General features: G+C 35.5%; 2 protein-coding genes across 2 annotated transcripts in view; both read right to left on the bottom strand.

The window, feature by feature from the left end:
• Nucleotides 1-26,665, bottom strand: part of LOC118745542 (transcriptional activator protein Pur-alpha) — a 279,275-nt gene that overhangs the window by 218,612 nt on the left and 33,998 nt on the right. The gene's annotated exons all lie outside the window — the stretch shown is intronic.
• Nucleotides 23,446-23,904, bottom strand: LOC118745799 (activity-regulated cytoskeleton associated protein 2-like). The gene has a single exon (XM_036479474.1). The coding sequence runs from the start codon at nt 23,902-23,904 to the stop codon at nt 23,446-23,448; it is 459 nt and encodes a 152-aa protein (XP_036335367.1).

Genomic DNA, 26,665 nt, shown 5'->3' with positions numbered 1-26,665 from the left:
GTATTAGTATTTTTTGCATAAAATCTATGGAATTTATTAAAAAGTGGATAATTCCATTAAAATTCAATAAATGTGAGCGTTTTAACTATAAAATATGACGAAATTGTAAAAAGTCTGTGTGCATGCACAAAACACATTTCAGGAAAAGAAAAGAAGAGATATTACTGAAAAATTATGTCTAGAATTGTTGCAGCACAGTCTATATTTAAAAAATTGCAGGTCATTGTAAACATTTCGCGAAAATATCAACCAGAAAAACAGGAAATACCTGCTCCAAGTGAATTTTTAGATGCCAAATGAATTGAAATATCACGACCGAGTGTGCGAAAGTGTAGTGGTCATGTAATCGTTTCATCATGATTGTACGACCAATGTGCAGAAAGTCTAAAGCAGTGAAGAAAAAACGTTTGTTTTACTTACACTAATCACCAATATGACCAAAGAAGCTCATCAAAATTAACAAAATATATAACGAAAATTGGCCAGAAAATAAGATATTATATCATTTTGCATTTTATTTCATAAGCAAAAATGTAAAAAAATGTCACCTAATCAGCTGTGAACACAGAGATGTCAAAGTTTAAGCCAATCTTAGCACACTGTTTCAAATATACAGGTCTTCACAGGTATATACGTATGTATGTATATTAGAGTGGCCTTAATGAACCGATTTTTGAAAACCAAAGGTTTTCGCACGGAAAAATATGAGGTTGGGTATAAAATTAAATATGAAATCATTTTCGAAGCTTTCAGATAACTCTTAGGAGTTCCGGGTTGGACCGAAAAGTGACGAAATTGAAGCTAGTTTTTATGAATTTTCATATGTTATAATTTTAAGGTGGTGAAGTTTTATTGTGTGCCTTTTTATCGAAAATTTCAAAGTGTCAACTAAGTTTCAAATCGGTTAAAATAACGCAGCATCATAAAATTGTAAAGGCCTTCGACTACTTTCAACCAAGCGGCAGTCCTATAATCCGAGTTAATTAAAAGTCAAAAGTGCAACAAAGAGCGAGAACGGCATTTTTTTTTTACAAAAATTAAATTGAACTAAGACAGACATTTACAAAACAAACTGAGTTTTAATCGGTAAAATGGCTTCAACATCGGCAAGCTCATTCGGGAAACAATTCCGATCCGGTGACTATAAAATTTTTTTAGTTGGAAAATGTGACCCTGAACTCAAAGGCGCAAAGCTGCCGAGCATGAAACAGGTTCTGCAATTATTTTTTTACAAAACGCGAGTGGAATAAAATTCGGTGAAAGTCGGTATAAAAAATACAATTGATGCTACCATTGATTCTTATCAAAAAGCAAACATTAATACGATGACCGCAACCAACTGTGTGAAACAATTTTAATGCCGCCACCTGCTAGGATTGTTCTATACCGAAAAAAGTTATACCCCTATTTTTTATTTAGAAATCAAAAAATATTTAGAGACTGCTCAAAAACCTCCAAGTATGCCATGTATTTTATATGGGGAAAAAAACAAATTTCATAGAAATGGTATAGAATTCTTGAAAATCAATATTTATCCATCGGAAAACTCTGTTTCTCTTTAGGGGATTCCCAATAATACCCAATTGTTTATTTAAGAATTTTTAATGGTAATAGTTACCAGTTTTATAGGTCCTCCAAAGGCCCTAGATATAAAATGCAATCGGGGACCAATAAAAAATCGTTAGTATTAAAAAATGGTTTTATAAACAATTGGATATTATTATTGGAAGTCTCCTGAGGAGAAGTAGAGTTCTTCGATCGAAAAATATTGATTTTCAAGAACTCTATACCGTTTCTACGAAAACTTGTTTTTTTTCAGTATAAAATACCTGGAAAAAATTGAGCGCTTTGAGCACTCTCTAAATATTTTTTGATTTCAAAATAAAAAATAGGGGTACATATATTTTTTTCCGTATTTAAGAATCCTAGGGGGTGGCGGCATTGAAATTCTGACTTTAATTTATTTTGGGCCACCCTAACGTACATACATATAAGTTAACGATTTTCTTTTGTTAGAAAATTAAAAAAAAAAACCGTTTTGTTGGTCAACCGACCAATCTGCTTGAGCTTTATTAAAAGACTAAATTATTACAAACATTTCACTTACTGGCTTAGCCTAATTAACTGCACCGGCCTGTTGTTTGTTGTTGTCGCAAATTCCCTGAGTTTGCGAACTTCGGCTGCGCGTGTTGGTTTGGCTTCCGCTCCCACAATAATGCGTTCTTCTGCTAACTGCGCGTCTGCATTTTGTTGGGAATTATTGTGCAATAGGAGTTGCACTTCCGCTGTGCTAAACTTATTATTGCTGATTGCTAATTTAATAAGCTTTGCGAATGTTAACATTTGTCATGTTAACACTTCCCCTCTTAAAAACGATCGTCCTCGATCGTTGTCAGAAATACGGCAAGTTGTTAAAATTTATGTAAGTTTGCTGATCGTTAGAAAAATCTTTGACTTTATTTAGGTTTACATTTGCTTGAGGCATCCGATTAGCATCCAGATTCGAAGATATTATTATCTTATTTTGGTGCTTTCTCCAAAATTTGCAAAAAATTATTATGACTACAATGGTAGTTGCAACTGCTCCGAGAGAAAGTGAGCTATTGGATATTGTTGCTGTCTTGAGAAGATTTATTCTCCGTATATTGTTTATATGAAATTCTTTTAAAGCTTCGAGAGAAAGTAGTTCAATACGAGTTTTTTCGATTGGCGCAGGTTGCAAGACTGCTGGGATAGCGGGCGGTGGAATCAGATCATAGTTGATGTAAGGTTGATTATTTATTTTTAGGGTGGAGTTATGAAAATTGATTAGTTGTGTCCCTGACACATTTTTTTGTATACCGTTAGCGTCTATTTGTCCTTGGAAGCCATTGAGTAGTAGAATACCAGTTTTTATTTCTTCAATTTGTTGAATGTGGTGGCCGTTACTGATGGTGCAAGTTGAATTTAAACTATTAATTATTACTTATATTAACTAACTGAGTTTGTTTACAAATCTCAATTTTCTTATAGCTATCGCAAAAATTCTTTATTCCATAAGTTTCTTTTGTTCCTTTTAATATTTTTTTCAAATTCGACATTAATTATAGTTCTATTTTGTTTAACAACTGGTCTTATAATAATTTTTTGAAAATTTTCTTTAATTGTTAGTGGTATCTTTACCAAGTAAAATATTGTCATATTTTTGCTGATAACATTTATATTTGATATTTCTAATGCTTCTTCCGCATTTTTAAATGGTATTTCATCGTTTTCCAGTATTTCTAAAGCAATTTCAATTTCATCCTTATTTAATAATAATGTATTCAAAATATCTTTTTGCCCATTGTATGGCATATTTAATATTAGTTAATTCTTCTTTAATTAGCCTTATTCCATTTTGCAAATTAATAATTGTTTCATTTTCTACGTATGTGTCTTTTCTAATGTTATTAAAAAGACTTTTAACTATCATGGTAATATTATTAATTTTTTCATTAAAAATTTCATTTATAAGTACTTGTTTATTATTATTATTATTATTCATTTGATTAAGGTTGTTTGTTATGACCTCCAGATCTTCGTGATCGGGGCTTCCGGCGATGAATTTCCATGCCGTTCCTAAAATATTTATAGCTCTTTTTTGTCTTTTCCCGATTGGTTTTATAGTACCTAAAATTTACAGTGATTGGGTTAATTCGTGTTTTACGATAGGGAAAAGGATATTGTCTTTAGGTATGTCGGTGGAGATGAATCTGTACATGTCCGTCAGAAATTGTTCGTATTTGCTAAGGTCGATTATATGTATAAGTCTGAAGGCTCCGTTCTGAATTTTAGCTATTCCGTCATTTATTGTCACAAGCTGCGCGTTTGTATAGTCGTAAATGTCTACTGTCGCAGTGGCAGAGTAAATCAACAGGAGTCTGAAAATGAAAGGGTAAATTTTAATTTCTAATATTACTTTTTTGGACTACTCTTCCTGTTTCCGTTAAAATGGTTGAATTTCTGTCTTCCTTTACTATTTCTTTTTTAAATTTTGGGGAAATTTTCGTACCTATTCTTTTATTGATTTTCACATATACGGCTTCTCCTGGGTGATAAATTTTTATGGGATGCCGGGTTTTATTATGATAAGAAAGATCTTTTAGCTGCTTATTTCTTAACTCAGAGATATTTTCTTCCCTTGCTCTTTCGAATTGTCTTGGGTCAGTGGAGACTCTTCTCCCGAAAAATACCTCTATTGGTTTCTTTTTTGTTGTTGAGTGAATTGTATAATTATATTCGTAGACAGAGTTGTCGAGAAGTTCGGCGAATGAAGTGAAGATGCGTTCTGCTTTTAAGCAACGCATTATTTCTGTGAGGGTCGAGTGGAATCGCTCTACTTGACCGTTGACGGAAGTTGAATAAGGCGGTGTTCTGAAAATTTTTTTTATGTTTAAAGTATCCTCTATTAAAAATCTTATGGAAGCTGAGTTTAGGGATGTTTCGTTATCTATTACGACTGATTCGGGTACGCCAAATTGAAAAAGTAGTTCACGGAGAGGTTCCTTAACGTGTTCTACTGCTCTTGATTTAAGTATTTTGGTTTGAGCATATTTCGAAAATTTATCTATTGCTGTCAGGACTATATTTCGGTCGGTCATGTTAATGTCGATGTGTAAAATTTGTCCAGGGAATTGGGGTATAGGAGTTTCTCGTAATTCTGGTTTGCTAGGATGTCCATCATATTTATTTTCTTTACAAGTTGCACACTGTTGAATAATTCTTTTTATCTTTTTTGTCATAGCGGGAAAGTAATAATTTTCTAAAATTTGACTTTTATTTTCTCGGCAATTCCTATGTGCTCTTTTATGGGTCTTTACTATTATTTCTTCCTGTTCTTGTTCATCTGTGACATCTTGAACTTGCATTTGAGTAAATCTGATCTTGTAGCTACTAAAGTGAATTAGGGTATATTTCCTGAATTTTGCCCATAATTCGTTCTTCTGTCTCGATACAGTTAACTACGGAGGGGTTAAGGTATCTTTTTAGGCGGTTTATTAAAATTTCTGGATTATATTCTGGCTCTTCTAAAATGTGTCTGTGGTATGTGGGGAATACTATTTTAAATTGGTGCGTTGAATTTGCTGCTACTTTCAGAAACAGTTGGTTTTTAAAAACATTTATTGGAGTCTCTACATGAGGGATTAAGTTATCTGACGAGCTTTCGTCACTGTGTTGGGTAACGGATAAGGAATTTATTGGTTCGGGTGGCGTCCTTGATAAATCGTCGGCCACAACGTTGGTTGTACCTGGTTTGAAATGGATTTCATGCTTATATTCTTCCAGAGTGGCTTTCCAGCGTTTTATTTTTGAATTATTGTTTTTGTTACTAAGAGCTTGCGTAAGAGGTTGATGGTCTGTAAACATTTTGACCTTAGCTAGGCCGTAGAGGTAGTTTCTAAAATTATTTAGAGCCCATATTATAGCTAAAAATTCCTTTTCATTTGTAGCATAGGCTTCTTCGGTTTTATTGAGCGTTCGCGAAATGAAAGCAATTGGTTTTTTATCTTGAGAAAGGACTGCACCGATGGCATAATTTGAGGCATCGGTTGTTAAATGGAATTCTTTACTGAAGTCGGGGTATGAAAGTATAACATCGTCAGACATGAGGGATCTTTTAATTTTATTAAAAGCGTCTTTTCCTTTTTCATTCAATTCAATATTTATTTTAGCTGATTTGTTTTTGGATAGACGCCCTTCTTCCCCACTTAAGAGTATTGTAAGGGGTTTGGCCAACATGGCGTAATCTTTAATGAAACGGCGGTAGTAGCCGGAAAGACCTAAAAATGAGCGTAATTGCTTAATGGTTTGTGGGTAAGGTATTTTTGCAATTGCTTCTACCTTCGCAGGATTCTTTGTTATTCCTCTTGAGGAGATTATAAATCATAAGAACTCTACAGACTCCCTGAAAATATGACATTTATCCAGTTGGATTTTCATATTGGCGTCTTCGAGAGTTTTAAAAATTTGTTGTAAGTGGAGAGCGTGCTCTTCTTCGGAGTTGCTGAAAACGACTATGTCATCAATATAGACGTAGCATATTTTGCCGATGTGATGACGAAGAATGTCATCTAGGGCTCGCTGGAATATTGAAGGGGCGTTTTTGAGTCCGAATGGTAATCTTGTGAACTCGTATTTGCCATTACTGATTGAGAAAGCCGTTTTCTCAATGTCGGATTCCATGAGCGGGATTTGATGAAATCCGCTTTTTAGGTCCAACACAGAAAAATATTTATTTTTCCCAAGTTGGGACAATACTTCGTTTATTTGGGGTATTGGGTAGCGGTCTGCTACGGTGATCGCGTTAAGCTTACGATAGTCAATAACGATTCGATACTGCTTGTTGCCTTGGGAGTAAGGCTTTTTTGCTACAACCCAAACGGGTGAGTTGTAAGGTGACCTTGATGGTCGAATAATGCCATCGTCTAGCATTTTGTTAATTTGGGATTCAACTTCGCCTTTTAGCGATATAGGGTAGGGATAGTATCTTGTATAAACGGGAGTGTCCTTATTAGTTCTAATTTCGCCTACAACTTTAGTGGTGTATGTAAGTTTGTCATTTGGTTCCGCAAAGAGGTTAGAAAAGTTTTCCACTAAATTATTGATTTTATTTTGTTGACTTGGTGACATGTTGTCTTCCTTAAGATCAATTTTGTTAATTGATCCTGAAGCTAACTGTTTTATCCCAATTTTTGTGTTTCCTTTTATTTCCATGAAGTTATCCTTGACGTGGATAACAGCTTCGAGTTCCCTGACGCTGTCGTTTCCCAGGATGCCATGGAATGATCGTAATGTGGGGAGAAGATCAAATTTCAATTTGTTATCTGCTTTAAAAAGATGAAGGAAGGTATGTTCCTTAATTTCGAAGCCTCCTGCTATTGATTTCGCAAAAAAAAAAAAATTTATTTCTGATTGGCTTGGGCACGATAGAAGGTTGAATGTAATTTTTTGTAGACCCTGTGTCTATTAAAAATTTTACAGTTTCTCCACTCTTCAGCCTGCAGTCAAAGTAAGGCAGCGAAGAGTGATTCATTCTAAAAAGTTTAAGTCCGTTGTGTCTATGTAGTCGTCTTCCTGTCGTACTTCACTGTTGTCGTTGTTGGTATAAGTTTCGACATCGTAATAACCTGCACTTGTCTGTTCGTCATTTGTCATGGTGGGGTAATATTCTTGGGGTTGGTCGGAATATATGCGGAAATTCCTTTGGATTTTGTTTGGGGGAGCTGGTGCTGGAAGATTGCCAGTAGGAGCAAGAATGATAGAATACAAGATTGCGCCAATTGCAGCAGAATTCGTGAGAGTAATTTTAGCGTGACGTCATCGTAGAGTTGACAACTGAGAGCGGCGAGAATGAGGGCGACTAGTGATGTGCTGAATTGTCCCCAATACTCGGTACCCAATACTTAAAAAAGATTTCGGTACCCTATACTTCCTTTTCGGTATCCGATACCAATTATTTACATTGAACCCTCGCCATTATATGCATTTCAGGTTTAGAAAAAACTTTCATTACTAATTTATATGATATCGGCTAAAACACTTGAACTTATCGCCACAGAAAAATATTATTTTATCAGTTTTAACCATAGTCGATCCAAGATTCAAGAAAAATGACGGATGAAGAAGCCTTTCAGGGAAGAGATTCTGTAGCCAGTTAGCGACAAGTTTCGGATCGATATCGCACTTGTTGACTTACAAATATTTGATATCAAACGTCGTCAAAACCGATACCGATTCGAAAATTGTCGTTAACTGGTTACAGAATCTGTCCCAGGCCTATAAAAATGATATCGTCCGATTCAGCTGGAACAAAAATGCTTCAAACAAGTAAGGGTTTCTCTGTATTATGGCATCGAACCGACATATATACATCTTTCATTTGAATCAGTAAAAAAGCTCTATTGGCTCTTACATTCGGGTTTTGTTAGGCGTTTTTTTCCATATTTTTGGCCTATGTGCGCTTTTATTCGAAACCTAAATGTTTCGGTACCGAGTATCGAGAGTATTGGGTACTTAAAAGTATTGACTCAGCACATCACTACTGCTGTCTTCTCTATTATGACGTCACCAAAACAGCTGATTCTGTCAAAATTACTGAGAGCCGAGTAGCGGTATCGTCATCGGCGCCACCTCTGTATTCTCTCCACCGTGCAGTAGGAGGTCTTTTATTAGTTGGGTCACTAGGACGTGGCCTATTCATATAATTTATGTTGCGTGTTCGTAGCGATTGATCGATGTCTATTGGTTCTGGACGTGGCTGTGGCTTTTGCAAAGGACGTGGTGGTGGATTGTTTGGCTGCTGACCATAACAATTAGCCCGTTGTGGACGTTGGCCTTGACAGTTCATCTGAGTCGGTTTATATGGAGTGGTTGCGTACAACCTGGGTTGGGGCATGTATGCCAATTCTGGGTACAATTCATTATTTAGCCCTGTTGGAGGCAGAGGTGGTCGAAATTCCTGCGGCTTCCTACCCTGGCCATTATTGCTTAAAGCATAATGTGACCTGAAATTTTGGTTCTCGAGTTTGAGGCACAAATGGAGTGCCTAAGGGAGATCCGCTGGTTCCCTCATTCCAAGGAGTCTCGGTAGATCTCCTTTGAGTCCGCGAACGAATGTGTCCAGGGCTTTATCCCTATACGTACGAGTCAATAGGTGCATGGCTTCTGTGCCGACCTCCATGCAGCCGAGTTTGTTTAGTATTAAGGATAAATGAGAGTATACCCGTTGGTAAAACTATTGAATCGTGAGGTTACCCTGCACGAGAGAGGTCATTTGGTACTCAAGAGTACCAAGATCTCGTTTATCTGCGCAGTGGAGGGTAAGGCATCTCGAAATAGCCTTCCAATCCAGCGGTGTATTATAAGATTCGAGGGCAATATCGGCGTTGCCCACGATTTTCTTTCGTATAACATCAAGGATGCCATAATATTTTGGCGTTCCTTTTTGTGGCTCTCTGCAATATCTATCTACGCTCTTTTTCCAGGAGTTAAACTCTCCCGGATTGCCTGAGAATTCCCGTAGGCATCTCACAACGTCCGGAATTTTGTCTAGTTCCGTTATATTGTTCGCTAGGGTCGAGCCTATGGTCACGTCCGTAATATTTGTAAAATTTGCATTGGGGTTGAGGGCGGCTTGCACTAGGTTTCGCCCTTCAGTTCTAAAGATATTGTTGACTATTCCTGTAACCACATTTGTAATTTCTTCCATCGAAAATGTGCTGGAAGGACGCGGAGCTGGCTGACCACAAGGTGCAGCTGGTGGACGGGATGCGTTAAGCATTGGTGGACGAATGAGATTTTCCGGATTCATGTCTATCAATTGATTTTTAAATTTTCAACCTTTAAGTTTATTTATTATAATTAATTTGTTTTATTAATAGTAGTAAGAATTCGTTTTATTACTGGCTTTGAAATCCTTAACTAATTGAAAATTAAAATTGTTAAAATCTTTCCTTTAAATTATTCACAAAAAGTGGTGAATTTAATTAATTTAATTTTTCGGCATTACTTCACTTTATCATATAAAATTCCGATTTGGATAAATAATTTCCTTTAATTTTTTCAGTGTAAAGCCTAACAGTGGCTTGTTATTATTCCTAAATTTTTAATTCGCACTAAATCTAAGTTAATCCTTTTTTCCACAAATTAATATTTTCTTTCGTTTAAGTTTCACAATATATTTTTTCTAATTTCACTTTTAAAAACAATTTCTTTTAGATATTTATTTACTTATTAGATTTAATAAATATTTTAAATTTTACACAATTTATTTAACACTTTCTTATTTCTAAACTTAACTTACATTGCTAGTTTCTCCAGTTTGGGGAAGGTCCTTCTGCGTACCGGCTGAGGTCTTGGCGTCTCCTTTTTGTCCGTACGATTGGTCTACTGGGGGCCGTTATACGCTCCTATACACTGGCCTCAGTTGTTGCTTTCGTTGGAGTGCTTTTATTTTCCCGCCCGATTTCCACGGTTTTTCTTTCAAGTATTTGCGGTACGGAATTTAAAGGATGTGCACTTTTCAACCCGCGTACACCTGGGCCCCACGTTGGGCGCGAGTTAACGATTTTCTTTTGTTAGAAAATAAAAAAAAAAACGGGTTTGTTGGTCAAACGACCAATCTCCTTGAGCTTTATTAAAAGACTAAATTATTACAACCATTTCACTTACTGGCTAACTTAATTGCTTAGCCTAATTAACTGCACCGGCCTGTTGTTTGTTGTTGACACAAATTCCCTGAGTTTGCGAACTTCGGCTGCGCGTGTAGGTTTGGCTTCCGCTCCCACAATAATACGTTCTTCTGCTGACTGCGCGTCTGCATTTTGTTGGGAATTATTGTGCAATAGGAGTTGCACTTCCGCTGTGCTAAAGTTATTATTGCTGATTGCTAATTTAATAAGCTTAGCGAATGTTAACATTTGTCATGTTAACATATACATATATAACGCCTCATGAGAAAACGACCCTACAAACATTTTGGCGAACGTTCGAAAATTACCTTCAATATCCAATATGCATATCGAACTGAGAACGAACTCATAATCAACCTTGGTTTTCCAAAGTTCAGAGTAAATCTGAAATACACTCGAAATGGGTTGGAAAAAAAATTAAACTATAGTAAAAAGAGAGAAACTGAAATCCAGCTCATTCTCAAAGGAAAATATAAGACAATCGCTCTCTCACAATAAAATTTCATTTAGATAATGGGATGGATTTCGAATTCATAACGAAGGGAAAATAAATTGGATAACGAAGGTGCCGTTTTGCTGGAAAATGGTTTAGTTCTTGAATCGAATACTAATATATTGCACATTCGTTATCGAAGGTAAGACTCGAAAAAAGATTGGTTTTCCAATCATTTTCGAATTGCTAACCAAGCCCAATGTTTATTGGGGAAAACTGTTTTTTTTTTTAAATTTTACTCTTCTTAAAGTTGAATAGTGTTGTGCTTTTTTAACCGAATTAATACGTCAAAAGCTTGCTGGAAAGGTAATTTTACGTACATTTTAAATAAAACATAACGTAGAATTTTTCTAATATATACATAGTTAAAAAAATAAATGCAAAATCAAAGGAATTGGTGTAATTTCGACATTTTTGGTCGAAAAAGCGCAACCCGGAACCACTAAGAGCCACCTGAAAGCTTTTAAACCAATTACGTATTTATTTATATCCCCAACCTCACATTATTCTGTACGAAAACTTTTGGATTCATGCATTTAAAATTTTTCATACAACATAAAGGCCACTCTAATGTATATAGATAACAAACATGGCTGGTATCATAAATAGAGATTTTTGGAGTAACTCGACTCTAGCGCCCCCTAGCAAATGCATTTTTCGTAAGAGTATTCACCGTCAAACCTACATTATAAGTATCCAATTTCATGAAAACCGCATAATTAATACAGATTTTATGAATATGTCGACTCTTGCGCCACATAGCGGATTAAAATATAGCCTATGACCTTGCCACGGTCCTAAGGAATATATTGTCCAAATTTGGTTGAAGTTTTTTCATTGGTTTTTAAGTCAATTGGTCACAAAGAAAACGGTCACATTTTTATATGTGCTAGCAGACCCGGCGAACTTCGTCCCGCCCAAAATTAATTTTTTTATTGAAACATTTGGTCTAACGTTTTCGCCAGCAATTCACGTTCACGTTTGGTTTTGTGGTCGACAGAAGGCATATCCTCCATTGCCGTCTAAAATAACCTGACGAAAGCGTTATACCGGGAAGAAGTCCTTGCGGCTCGATAGTGAATCGTCCTTGAATCTGTATCGTATAGTTGGTGGGGATTTCTAAACTGGTCAGTATCATTGGTCCACATTCTGATTAGTTACCATAAAGCAAGGACCGCAATGGTTCTGATGGTTGATTTAACGGGAGTAATTTGACTTTGATCCAGTGTTGCCAGGTCTTCGGCATGAGAAAACGTCCCTCTTGGTCTGAAAAAACGTCATTTCCTACCCAAAAACGTCTTTTTCAAATGAATGTACAAAAAATTCGTCTTATTAAACTTTTATTGTATACAAAGGTACATAGATATGTACGTGAGGTATATTAAAATGTCTTTTCGACAGAGCACATTTAAAGTTCATTGTAAACTGGTTTGAGATCGTTAATATAAAAATCATTTTATACATATACTTGTGACCAGCTGATTAAGTCATCAAAATTTCGATCGATTTTGGCTGTTTCTCTATTGTTTATTTAATGTTTATTATTTTTCCATAAAAGCCAAGCTCATTATGTAACAAACAAAATATAAATCCACATTTCAAACTTTGTGCAAAAGTTATAAAAAATCTGTAATGTTTCAGCTAAATTTTCAACTTTTTATTCAGATTTTTTAGAATTTTTGTGGGTATGCAGTTTGATAGCGCATTAAATTTCAGGGCAATAATGTGCAAGTTTGAATGGTCTAAATAATCGCGTTGATTTGTAATAATTTTCTTTTCTTGTAGACATTTGTTTAGGGGGTCGGTTGTCGAAAATGCTAAGTTACGTTTTGCTAAGAAGGAGCATAGCAATATTTCAGCCTTTTTTGCGTTCGTTACATTTTCAATGAAGTCTTAAAATATTCGTTTAGTTTTTTGTGACCTTTTATGCCGCTACAGCTTTTTTGATGCCTTTGTGAGCGTGCGTGTTGCAATAGATCAGCTTTTCCTGATTTGGCTTTTAATGTGCCTATTGCAAACATTACAACAAGCCCGTAACCTCAACTGTTTACACAACCAGCCTTGGAACACGGGATCCTTAGTCCAAGATCCAAAAAAAGTGCGCCTACGCTTGGTTTGCATCATATTTAAGTCATCTGTGTCCAAAGAATAAATATGTTTTGAAGCAGCTGCTGCAAAACACAAAGCTTGTAAAGATTTTTTAAGAAAGTAATTTAAAATCGGTTCTACTTACTAGACCATTACCATCAAAAAGAAAAATTACTGGGAAGTTAAAAAACGTCATTTTTTACACAAAAAACGTCCAAACGTCAACGGGATACAAAAAAACGTCCAAATGACGTTAAAAACGTCAACCTGGCAACCCTGCTTTGATCTCTGGTGCCCCCGAATCGACGATTTTCAGCAATAACTCGGCTCCAGCGCCACTAAAAATTATTAAAATCGTTTCGGTCGTTTAGGAGGAGTTAAGACACCAGAATAAGTCTTTTATATACTGACACACTGAAACTATCACGCATTCGTTATACGGAGCAAATGCGCAACATCATCAGCGAAAAAAATTCTCAAAAATAAACGGTAACTTATAATAATAATAATAGATTGGCATATATTAGTGTTTGGCCGAGCTTCTCCTCCGATTCGTGGCGTGCGCCTTGATGTTGTCATTGTGTGCGGAGGGACCTACAGTTTTACGGCGACTCCGAACGGCGATTGTATTTTTATGAGAAGCTGTTTTCATGGCAGAAATACACTCGGTGGTTTGCCATTGCCTGCCGAGGGACGACCGCTGTTAAGAAAAAACCTTTTTTCTATATTTTTTTCCATGTTGCTTTGACCAGGGTTTGAACCCAGGTGCTGCGGAGTGGAAGCGCGCACTGCTTACCACTACACCACAGCGGCCGACACGGCAACATATTGCCATTTAAAACTTGCATTTTATGATACTGAAATTCAGTGAACTACAAAACTGCATACTCAAAATTTGGTGCCATTTTATGCAAAATGAACTATATTTCTATAAAAAAATTAACAAAAAAATCGATTATGAAAAAGAAAAAGAACACTGTATTCTATATGTATGGATGATGCCACGCTCCCTTTATATATCGAAAGTCTGCAGTAGGTGTCCAAAATTTAAAAAAATCGGTACTGCCGTTCGCGAGATCACCTCTTATTAAAAGAAGGAGCTTGTCATTATATAATTAGTGTAGGTAACACAAGGCAACACCGATTTTGATGCGGCAAATGTTGAAGCTGTTTTTGATATGCTTTTTTGTGCTGATTAAGAATCCGTAAGTATAAAGTTTCTATCAGCTCCAGATTTTGAGAAAAATGTGGTGAAAGTGTCAAAAAATCGCAATATTTGCAATATTTGAGAAGCTCTAGCAATGCAACAAAAGGTGATAGAACCTTCCACTTAGCGTACGTTCACACAGAAAGCGGAGCCAAGCCGAGTGGAGCCAAGCCGAGCGAAGCCGTTCCGAGCTGAATGAAGCTTTCAAATTGCTGTAGCTATATGAAAGTGTTCATACAGCAAGCTTTTTCATAAGCGTTTTGGAGCTGAAAACAAAGCAGTTTTTGATTTTGAATTTTTTAATTAACTTTTCAGCTTCATGACGCTGTTGCAAACAAAATAGAAAAATATTCAAATAAAAACGAATTTTACAACTAATTTTTGAGTAAAATTGAGCAGATATTTTTGCCGCTTTTCATTGACGGTAAGTTTTGTGGTACCTTTGCAGCCGAGTCCATGAAGAAAGCTCCGCTTCGCTTCGTTCAGTGTGAACACCAGCAGCTGCGCTTTGTTCCGCCCTTCCCTTAGGCTTAAATTAAGGCTTGGACTTCTAACTTTAATCCCTGAAAATACCATTCCTGCACCTTGACCCTAAAACTATATTGACATTACAGCATAGATTACTTTATTTCGATCAAATTACTTCACATAAAACAAGTAAGTTCACATTTTCTTTCATAATTTCTATAGCATGTGTACGTACGAGTATGTGGTTTATACTTGATCTCAAATAAAATTATAGTTTAAAAAACTAAAACCTCGCTATTAAAATTTCCATTCGTACTGTCATCAGGTATGTAACTTGAGGATGGAAATCGCTGCATCTTTTAGGCGCATCAATATTACATAGTTACATCCCGAGCTAATAAAAGCGAGGTAAAAACAAATGGTTGCATAGCTTTGCATTTTTTCAAATTTCCCTAACAGTGGGGGCTAAAATAAATGAAAAATCTCCTTTTTCTTCATTTGGTTCTTGATTTGTGATAAATTATTTCATTTCTATTTAATTTATTGAGAGATTTTTCAAGGCGAAATTACTTCATTTCAGCATTATTTGCTTATAAATTACAAATGAGCCGTAAATTACGATAATGTGAACAAGCTTTAAGGTTACCTATAGTCATTTATTGAACAGCTAACACTGATTTTTCCACCATTTTTGACGATAAAAATTAAATGAGTATAGGTGACCATCAGGGCAAGGTGCAGGAATAGTACTTTCAGGGATGGTAATCTGTAGTTCTAGCTTTAATTTAAGCCTACGTGGAAGGTCCTATCACCTTTTGCTTAATTGCGGTAGGTACTCAAACTTCCCAAAATCAGTTATTCCTGTTCAACAAAAGACTATAAGTGACCATCAAGCAAATGTGCAGGATTTCGCAAGGATAGTATTTGAGAAATTTAGCTTTGATCAAAGCCTAAGTGGAAGGTTCCACCACATTTTGTTTCTTTGCTTGAGCTTCTCAAATATTGAAAAAAGTGTTTTGTTGACACTTTGACCTCGTTTTTCTTAAAATCTGGATCTGATGGAAACTTCATGCTTACGGATTCGTATTCAGCACACAAAAATTCGGCAAAAATTGCGTTAACATTTGCGGCATCAAATTTTTTCCCATTTTTGTTGGCCTGTGTAATAAGTATTGTTAAATAGCCAATACCCGCATGTTTGCGCCGCCTTCAAACTCCTTTCGAACTGTAAAACAATTACTCGATTCTATCCGACGCATATCTATAAAACGGGTATCGAATTTCAAACAAATCGGACCATAAATAACATTTTGTGGAATTGATTGGTATCTGGTATACCTATCAGAAAAAATATCCTATATGTTAACCCAGCCAATAAGCTACCTACGCACAGTGCGTCCATATGAAATGTGGGCAAAAATAGAATTATGGACGGATTTAAATGAAACATCGCTACTTATTAAAATTGAATACGCTAAATTTAAAAATGCAATTTGTTTTTGGATAACTTGCATACTTTCGCTGTAAATGCAATTTGAAGTTGAAAATTTGGGTTCTTGTGGCATTTACATAGGTATGTACATATAGTTCGTTCTATTTTCAATAGAGGTGTCAAATGAGAGAGCTTTGCCGGTAGATGTGCAATAAAAATTTATTTTTATAAGGTAACTGAAATATTTATATCAATGTAGGTATCAGACAAAAGAAAAAATTGGGCATATTAAGTAAGAAATAAGTAAACACATTTCTGAGTTAATTTAATAGTCCAGTAATTTAAAAGGAATGTAATCAGAACAAATCACTGATTGACATTGTATGTGTAATAAAATAACGAATACGATGTCGTAAACCTTTGGTTTGACAAAATTATTACTTTAGTTTAACAAATTTGACTTCTCACAGGTGGCAATCCTCTTAGTAATATTTGCAAGCTAAAACCTTCTTAAACGTCTTTCTTATGGTGATACCTATCTATATCATATGATATCTATAACCTAATTCGTTTAATTACGATGGAATTTGATTTTTATAATAGGTGGCAACCCTCTACATGTAGTTAAGAAATTAGCCTTTTTCATACACATTTCGATTGAACCCATCTCTTAATAATCCATTTAAGTTATTAAAAATTTTTAATTTAATTTTTTAACAGGTGGCAACTCTTGAAAAAAAAATAAACCTCTATTGTCCACAGGTCAAGCTTTTTAATCTGACACTTCATTTTTGAAAATAGAACGAATCGTGCAGATCTGATGGCACTGACAACAAATAATAATAATAATAGATTGGCGCTTACACATATGTTAGTGTTTGGCCGAGCTTCTCCTCCGATTTGTGGCGTACGCCTTGATGTTGTCACACAAAGGGGAGGGACCTACAGTTTTACGCCGACTACGAACGGCGATTGTATTTTTATGAGAAGCCGATTTTCATGGCAGAAATACACTCGGAGGTTTGCCATTGCCTGCCGAAGGGAGACCGCTGTTAAGAAAAAAACCTTTTTTCTATATTTTTTTGCCATGTTGCTTTGACAAGAAATGCAAAAATGATTTTATGCCTAAGCAAAAAACGCATTACTTCAAAAAGTGCAAAAAATGCGCGGGTTTTTATTTCTTCTATCGAAAGCTAAAAACCCGTACTATTTAATGAAATAATAAAAAATAACATATTTTTACATACATTTTTTGTTCATTCCATTAAAATGTACCCTTTTTTAAAAGGGTACATTCCACAATTCACAATTGTCCGAAATTTTCCAAGTTTTCGTCGAAAAAAATTAAAATTTTTCGCGTTCTTCCGGATTTTTCCGAGTTTTCCACTTAGAATTTTCTATTTTCCATTCGAATGCCATTCCGAAGGAATTGCACACAAAATTGCATACAAAAACATAAATTTTCGATTTTTCCAATTTTCCGACTTTCCCGGAGGGTTTTCCCAAAACCTTCTCCTGGCAATTACGAACAACTTAAAAAAGATTTTAGACAATGATGAATTACTATACATTTTTCACACCTCTTTATATATATATAGATTACTAATGAACATTAAACCATCAAAAGAAAAATATTCAAAACTGGCCAAAATGTCGTACTCCTATTATTTTGACCATTGGTACATATTAGACCAAGTCAAACAGAAAAATCCTGTAATGACCGGACTTCGACTCAAATTTTAGTATTTGGTATAGTAATGATCCTCCGTGGAATTTAAAGAGTCTGAGTCTAAAAAAGATTTATTCAAATTTAAAATTTTACAAAAAAATTTAATCCATACTTAGTAATTTCATTACTTAAATAGAAGAGTGTTATTACTCCACTTTTTAAGTATCGATACCAGTTCATTATCAGAAGTTCCCTGAAAAAAAGGAATTTTTGTAATTAACAAAGCAAAGTTTTGATACATTTGTGGAGGTTTAAATTTTATCTCAATACTGCAGAATATGCAAAAAAATAAACAAGTATGTAAAAAAATATTAATTAAAGTAAATAAAAAAAATCACGTTAATTTTTTTCTTATCGATATCGGTAGTTAGTTACAAGTTAGTTTAAACCTAATGCAGGGTGATTTATTTTGGAACGAATTTCCGTCATCCCTTGTCAAGCTTGGTTTGCAGCCCACAAAAGTTGTTAAACTATACAGTAAATAATCATAGCTGTCCTCCTCAAGCGTGATTTGCCCTCTTCAAAAATATTGTCCTTATCTGCCCTCCTTTTGAGCAAAAATGTCCTCCTTGTCCTCCTTTGCAAGTTTTGTAGCAGTGATGAAATTTTCAAAAAATTTCGTTCGGAATATTATTGCATACATCTTTCCTAATCGTACACAATCATTGTATTTACATAAAAGGCGTTTACTATGTTCAACTTTCAACTAACCACCGAGAAATTTTGCCACTTATTCTTATTACTAGGGAACGGATTTTTAGGACCTAAAAAACTATAAAAAAAGGCAAAATAAAATAACGAAATAGGCTGGAAAAGGCAAAATAAAATATCGAAAAAGGCAGGAAAGGCACTAGGTGTTGCAAAAAAGGCAAAAAAAAAAAGGCAAAACAAAATAGCGAAAAAGGCAGGAAAACGCACTAGGTATTGCAAAAAAGCAAAATAAGGCACTAAAAAAAGGCAGAAAATACGAAGAACAATCAAAAAATACATTTATTTTAGAAAGGTTTATATTACAAGTAAAAAGAGAAAAACTATGAACTAGTTTCATTATATGAAAAATTTGTACTTTGAATCTTTGACTATTTTATCCATTCGAGTTTCTAACTCATAAAACTTTAATCTGTATAGTTGTAGTAACATTGAGCAACAAGATGCATTTTGAAGTTTTCTGGCAGCATTTTCATTCGATTTTCGCGAAGAAAAGCCTTGAATGTACTAATCGTGCGCTCGACGTAAGTTGATACAAGTGGAGCCCAATTTAAATAAGGAACGTTTGAAACGTTCATATTGTCAGGAATAAGGGCGTTTTCCTCGCCCTTTACAATTTTATGCACACCCCTTATTGTCTCCAAGACTACGTTAGCTGAGAAAACGGCTTTGAATTTTTCCAACACCAATTTGGCAAGAGGTCCCTAGGCTTCTATAAGCCGCATGGGCATGTGTATATTTTTAATCTTTAAACAAAAATTGTAAAGGCTATAACCACTTTTTTAAAGGTAGAAAAGGCAAAAAAAGGCAAATGTCTTAAAAAAGGCAACATCAAATGTGTATATATGGAATCAGGGAAAGCTAAATCGTGGACATTCTTAATCGAATATACTCTATCTCTTTAGCAGAAAAAAAGGCAATTTCCATAAAATCCGTTCCGTTCTTATTACTTTAAAGGCAGGTATGCAGGTCTCAAGAAAAGCAAAAACTCCATACAAAATGACGTACCAGAAATGGCAAAGAAATTTTCTTGTGTAAAATTTTCTTGAGGAAGTACGCAGTTCTTAAGAAATTTCCTACGCTTTTCTAAATTTTTTTGTGAAAAAGGAGCACAAGGCAACCCATGCTTGCAACAGAAATATATGCCCGTTCCATTATTTCTTGAGGAAAGAGTGAGGCAACAGGCTGGTGATGTATCAGATGTCAAAATTCCTTGGACGCACACACGAAATAATGGCACTTTTTTCCTAACCGTTTTCTTGAGAGCTGCATACTGGCCTTAAATTCGTAATTCTTGTATATGGGACGTTCCATACCAAAACGGACGGGGGTTCACACTTCATGTGCTTGATTTGTTTAAAATTTTTAGGGTTGATGAATAAACATTAGACTGCATCACTCCCCATACAAACAAAAATCGGTACTGTTTTTCCATTGGAATTATAAATTCTATATTATTTTAAGATGCCCACCAAAATATTTCACAAAAATTTCTAGATTTAAGCGAGCTGGACCGATTTGAAAATACCTCCAAAAATGGAGTTTTTTATGAATAAAAATAGTTTCTTAAAAATGTTTCTTGAAAAATCCTCTGAAATGACAAAACGGTTTAAGCTTAAAAAATGTACATAAAAATATTTAAAAAGAAATATAAAAAAATTTTACGGAATCGTAATAGTGAGATTTTTTATGCTATTGGTATACGAAAAACTTGAATAACTGAACCTAAACTCTTCCGATTTGGACTTGCGAGGTATCACTGGAAAGGTATTTTCTCACCCTTTTTATTTTCTTGCTAATAAGCTCATTCAAAGGATGATAGAGAAAGGTAGGATGAACGAAAATCATTCAAAGTTGAATTAAGATGTATTGGTATTAAAAAACATGGGACCCAAATGACTTTTTTTGCACATAAATAAAAATAGTGGGAAAATACCTTTCTACCGAGATCCCATAAGTCTAAATCAGAATAGTTTTGGCCCAGTTATTTAAGTTTTTCGTAAATCAATCTTTGAAAAAAGGAAAAAACAGCATTAAAAATCTCATTATTACGATTCCATTGAAATGATTTTTAAATATTTTTATGCAGATCTTTTAAGCTTAATCTGTTTTGTCATCTGAGGGTACTTTTTTCAAAAAGTTCTTTAAGAAACTATTTTTATTCATAAAAAACTCCATTTTCGGTCCAGCTCACTTAATTCTTAATCAGCCTTATCATGAGTTTCATTTTCCCCGAACCGGTTCACTTTTCACATTTGGTTTCCATGGTTTTACTATAGGCGGATGACAAATTTTGGGGTGAATTTTTTTTCAGGCGAAACTCATGATAAAGCAGAATATTTTGCAGAAATATTTTGGTGGACGGCTTAAAGTATAATTTGTAATACCGGCGGAAAAACCGCAACTTTTTTTGGTGATGCAGTCTAATAAACATAAATAATAAATAAATATGAAATTTGAGCTTGATTAATACATTTTTAAAAACTTTACAGCACAAAAGCAAAAACAAATCGATTTAATAGTTTTCCTAATATCTCGAGAACGGAGCGAGGGAAAAATTTGAAAAAAAATCACACATACACACATCAAAATTCTCTATGAAAATAAATATTTTTAAAATGTTTTTTTTCTTGAAAAAAATGATTTTAAAAATATGCCATCTCAAAACAAAGTGAAAAAATCGCAATGGTAGCTTTGAGTATTCCGCAATATTTAAGTGTAGTATTATGCGGTGCACGCACTCTACAATAATTTGAGTTATGATTTTTTTTTACACCGAAGTTGAGTAAAATAAGTACACAACAAATTCACAAATTTTTTAATTTTTTTTAGAATTTTTTTGAGTATGCAGTCTTGTAGTCTTCAAATGCAATACCCTCTACGCTCGTCGAAGCATCCAACTACTTCAGTGGTCCCCAACCTGGTGCCACAACCACCGGCAGATCGTACCTTTATAAGTGTAGTATTATTGCACTCTACAATAATTTGAGTTACACCGAAGGTGAGTAAAATGAGAACATAAGAAATTTAAAAATTTTTGAATTTTTTTGAGTATTCAGTCCTGTAGCCCATTAAATTTTAGTACAATAAAGTGCAAGTTTTAAGCTACTACAAAGTTGCTTCAATTCTGGATCTTTAAGTTGGCTATCGCGGATGTCCTTTGAGCCCATAGCATATCAGCCACAACATTAGTTTTCCCTGGCTGATACTCGGCTCACATGTTGTACGTGCCAAGTGACCGGTTGGTGACTTGAAGGTCATCAGCCATTTGAGGGGTTGATGATCAGTGATCAATGTAACTTCGGACCCCTCGATACTTTTGTACAGCCCACACAATAGCGAGTGCTTCTCGCTCGATCGTCGAGTAATTTTGTTCCGCTTTCGTTAACAGCCGGCTGGCGTACTCTATGGGGTGCTCGTTGGGGCCCTCCCCCTGGAGTATAACTGCCTCAAGTGCGTAGCCGCTGGCGTCAGTTTTCAAGAAAAAAGGCAAACCGTCATCTACTTGCTTTAGAATCGGTGAAACTACCAATACACCTTTCAGTTTCTCGAAGGCGTTCTGTTGCTCACTGGTCCACAACCAAGCGTTTTTCTTTAAAAGTTGTGACAGTGGTTTGGATACATCGGCAAAGTTGGGAACGAAGCGCCTGTACCAGGAACATGCTTGTAGAAATGACAGAAGCTGCTTTACATTTTGTGGTGGCCCACGCTTTGTGATAGCTTCAACTTTGGCTGGGTCTACCATTATACCATTGGGTACAGCACGTGGCCCAAGTACTTGACTTCGCTGCACGCAAATCTGCACTTTTCTTTGTTGATTTTGAGGCCGAAATAAGGCAGACGGTCAAACACTTTCTGCAACTCTATCAAGTGATCTTCGAAACTTATTGACCAAGAAATGATATCGTCTCTTGACGGTCAATGAGACGCTGAAAAGTTGCTGGTACGTTTCGCAGCCCAAATGGCATACGAGTGAATTTATACATTCCGAATGGTGTGCCGAAAGCGGTTTTGTCTTGGTCTTGTTTCTCTACGCCAATCTGCCAGTAACCACATTGTAAATCGATCGTGGGCATAAATTTCGAAGTTTTGGCTTCATGCAACAGGTCGTCGATGCGCGGAAGTGGGTATCGGTCTGATTTAGTTATAGCATTCAGCTTCCGATAATCGATACAACCTCGTACTCCTCCTGCTTTCTTCGGAACTCGACATTTACTCGACTATTACGCCACTTTCTAACATCTTTTCAATTTCGCACTTTAGTTCACTTTTGCGTGCTGATAAGAAACGGTAGGGAGGTAAAGCGATAGGAACATGGTTTCCAGTATCAATCTTATGCGTATCGAATGGTGTTGCTGAAGTTGGTTCGGCGAATAAATCCGCGTTTTCCAATAACAAAGAGTCTAGCTCAAACTTCTGGCCATCCGATAAGCCTATAGCATCCTTTTCTTGCGACATAGTTTAGTCTATGGAATGGATGTCTAAATATTTATCGTCGTACGAGTCCTCATTTTGAACTTCTATTGGTGGTGCAAACAGTCGGGATGTATTTTCAGGTGTACCTTCACCAACAGGAATTGAATCCCTGAAAATATTCTGAATCGAGTGTGGCGAATATTCGTTGTTTTGCTTGCGGTTCTCGAGTTTTTTATCAAATGAACGAATTTCTGGGATACGAGGCGCTTTACTCATTCGGTAACCATTTTCAACAAAATCGACAAACTTCGACTTGTTGTTCATGTCTGCTATACCGACGCCTGAAATTTTGCAGGGGTTGATAATTCCCCAGCAATATCCATTGCAGAGAGCTGACTGTTTACGCTGGGTTTGATGAAATCATATTTCACTCTTAGTTCGTCTTCGAAGTACCAAAACCTTTGCGTCATGTTCAGCACTAAGCCAGCCTGCTCCATGAAGTCAGCACCAATCAGCGTACGGTTTTTAGTAGCATTCGGTAAAGAATTTTCTTGTCAAATCATTTCTACTTCGCGGCTGCATTTCAAGAGTTCATCAGATGTTACGAACATTTCACGGCGAACGCGATCTCTTATCTTAACGGACAAGAGGCCGTAAACCATGCAGAGTTGTACAGTCTCACTTATGCTGTCTTTAAGTAGCCGTTTCTGGAATATAAAGCTGTATTTTCCAATCGGGAGTTGGCGGTGAAAATGTCGTGCGGATCAAGTCGATAGCTTCAGAAAATGTCGCCACCTTCTCTTTCACTCCAATCCACCACGTTGCTGCGTAGTCTTCCAAAAGTAGTGACATTCCACGCAATGCGTTTGCGTCGGAAACTTCTTCGATGTCTTTATATACGGTAATAGCTGCAAGGAACTCTTCCACAGCCTCGGGGCTTCGTTGTCCACGGAAACGCGCAGTGCATCCAGTAAACGAGCCATTCTTTTTGTCACTCGTTAACGCTGCCAAAATTTGTTGAAATTGCTCAGGCGAAAACGTTGCCATTGTTTCGGCGTTATCTTTGTTCGCGGCCACTAAGTTGGGCGCCAATATAAAGGTACGATCTGTCGTTGGTTGTGGCACCAGGTTGGGGACCACTGAGAAGTACATGGGTTTGTCGTTGGTTGTGGCACCAGGTTGGAGACAAATGAAATAATGGATGCTTCGACGAGCGTAGAGTGTATTGCATTTGAAGTGCTAGGAGTGCTGCCCAAAATAATATTGTGCGCGTATCTTCTCTAAACGGCTTGGTCAAATACAAACTCTGTTCCTTGCTTTTTAATCAATAAACGCTGTATGTTTTTATAAAAAGTTTCTCACTTTATTACTTGGCTTTGTTCTAATTATATTTAGCTCCGGCGTGTTGCCCAAATCAGTATTGTGCGCACACGTCCGATGCTGTCACAAGCTCGCAGCCAAATGAATTTTCGATCGTCGGCAAGTTAAAGCGCAAGCAACGAAACCAACATGGGTTGCCGTGGTGCATTTGCTAGCGCTGCACAAAAAGGAGTTTGGTACTCTATTACACAAAACCCCGCAGGGTCGCAATGGTTTTACAAATCAATTACATTACATTACATTACATTACATGGTCCTTACATTGATTTAAAACGAGCAACATTAAAATGAATGAACAATTAAACAGATTGAAAAAATTATAAAATGTGTGATTGCTTCATACTTAAATATTGCGCAATACTCAGAGCTACATTGTGATTTTTTTCACTTTTTTTGAGATGGCATATTTTCAAAAACTAATTTTTTTTATCAAAAAATTTCTATGTGAAAAATTTTTCAGGAAAAAAAATTAAATATTTCTTTTCAGAGAATTTTTGTGTGTGTGTGATTTTTTAAATTTTTTCCTCGCTCCGTTCTCGAGATATTTATAAAACTATTTGATCGATTTAAAAACGTGGAACGCCCCATATATATATACTAGCTTTTGCCCGCAGTATCACCCGCGTGATGTTTGGTTTAACGTAATTCTTTTAAATGTAACAAAGAAGGAAACAAATCATTTTGCTACATAAATATAACCACTTTTATTAAAAAAAAGTTTAGCAATTCAAATTAATGACATCTGCTGCAATACATTTCGTAAACAACGTTTCGGGAGTTATTGTCTTGGGCATGTATATACATTTCTGGCTCCCGATACCAGAGACTGAAAATAAAAGTTATTTACAAATTTTTGAAAGGCATAGTGAAAAAATTATGCTATGGGTTTTTCAAAGGTACCATTAGACTCGTCTCTCATTGTAGGCTCTGATTCCTCCATGACTTTTAAAAATATGACTTTTATCATTTTGAGCAAATAATACCGATTATTTCTGCTTTTTATTTTTTTAAGGCAAAAATAAAACTTAAAATTTGCCTTATGAGCAGAAAATAATTGGTAATTGTTGACTTTTATTTTTTCAGGCAAAAATAAAAGTCAAAGTTAACGGCATCAGATCTGCACCGATTATTCGATTTTCAACACTGAGGTGCCAAATTAAAGGGCTTAGCCTCTAGATCAGTGCCCGCCAAACACTTTCCTGGGAAACGAACTATATTCGGCCTTTCACATGTACACAATCGGCTTCTTACACGTACACAATCCGAACGTCAACAGAAAGAGTAGAAGAGCAACAAATTTTATTTAGTTGCATGCAAACAATAGGCGAAGCAGGTTGATGACGCATTATTGTTGAATAAAGTAGGTACACTGAGCAGAATGAATGAATATTCATTCAAAAATCTTATAACACAATTTTTCGTACATACACCCCTAGAAATAGGTATGTATATGGTACCAAGTCGTGCTTTTTCTTCATATTAAAAGAACTTTGTGAATTATGTATTTTTTCTTCTTTTAATACCAGACTAGTCCTCAATTAAAACATACAATATGTTTTGTTATTTATTTTTGGTTTAGTCGTTATTTTAAACTGTTCTTAAATGTCAAGTTTTACCTAATTTTAAAATAAATTTATATTAGATATATATATTTTCATTTTATTTCTACTTGAAATCAACGAAATTTTCTTTTAATATTCAGGGTGCTCGAAGCACGTTATCTTTTTTGCTCAGAAATCCACACTTAAATTATAGAAAAATAATAATTTTGTACAATACATACAAAATTTTAACAACTTTTTCCTTTCTCAGGGCCGTTAACTTTCATTATATGTTTCTATGTTGTTTAGATCTAAAAAAACGCACAATGAAAAAACTGCAAAAAGACATACCAAAGTTTTTATAATAAGTAATACAACACAGAAATTTTTTTCCGTGCATTACCACCAGCACATTCTCATATTTATTTCATAACTAATACATTCTCATTTTAAGACTTTTCTCTTTTTGGCGGACACTGCTCTAGATATATGTACCAGAAGGCATGACTTTTTTAATAGGGTTGCCACCTTTTTAAAATTATAAAATCTGCACCGTTCGTTGTATTAAAACAGAAGAGGTGCCTAAGGAAAGGCCTAGGCCTGTAGATGTGCAAGAAGGTTTCATTTTTTGAATAGACTTACACCGTTCGTTGTATTAAAACAGAAGAGGGCTGGGCCCAGTGATGCCAGATTGAGGGTAATTTCCCTATTTGAGGGATATTTTGCATCAAAAATTATTAAAAGGGAAAAAAGGGACACTTCATATAAATAAGGGATTTTCTTTTGATGCAGTTATTGTTGCATAATTGATCAAAATTCAAGAATATTCGACATTTTACGTAATTAATCGTTCTGAAGATGTGATGTGGAGTGAAATGGTATATAATTGTTAAAAAGTATAAGGACAATTTCGAAAATTTTCTTACGTTAACCAATTCAAGCGCTGAGTAAGAAAGAATCTTTTCAGTTGTAACTGGTGTTTCATGTAAAAA

Source organism: Rhagoletis pomonella, unplaced genomic scaffold (genome assembly GCF_013731165.1).
Source record: "Rhagoletis pomonella isolate Grant_MI unplaced genomic scaffold, Rhpom_1.0 Rhpom_scaffold_00009, whole genome shotgun sequence".
Lineage (NCBI taxonomy): Eukaryota > Metazoa > Arthropoda > Insecta > Diptera > Tephritidae > Rhagoletis > Rhagoletis pomonella.
This window is presented reverse-complemented; position numbering and strand designations above follow the sequence as displayed.

Bases quoted from the DNA above. Each gene is read 5' to 3' on its own strand.
- LOC118745799 (XM_036479474.1), bottom strand. From the start codon at position 23,904: ATGTACTTCTCAGTGGTCCCCAACCTGGTGCCACAACCAACGACAGAT.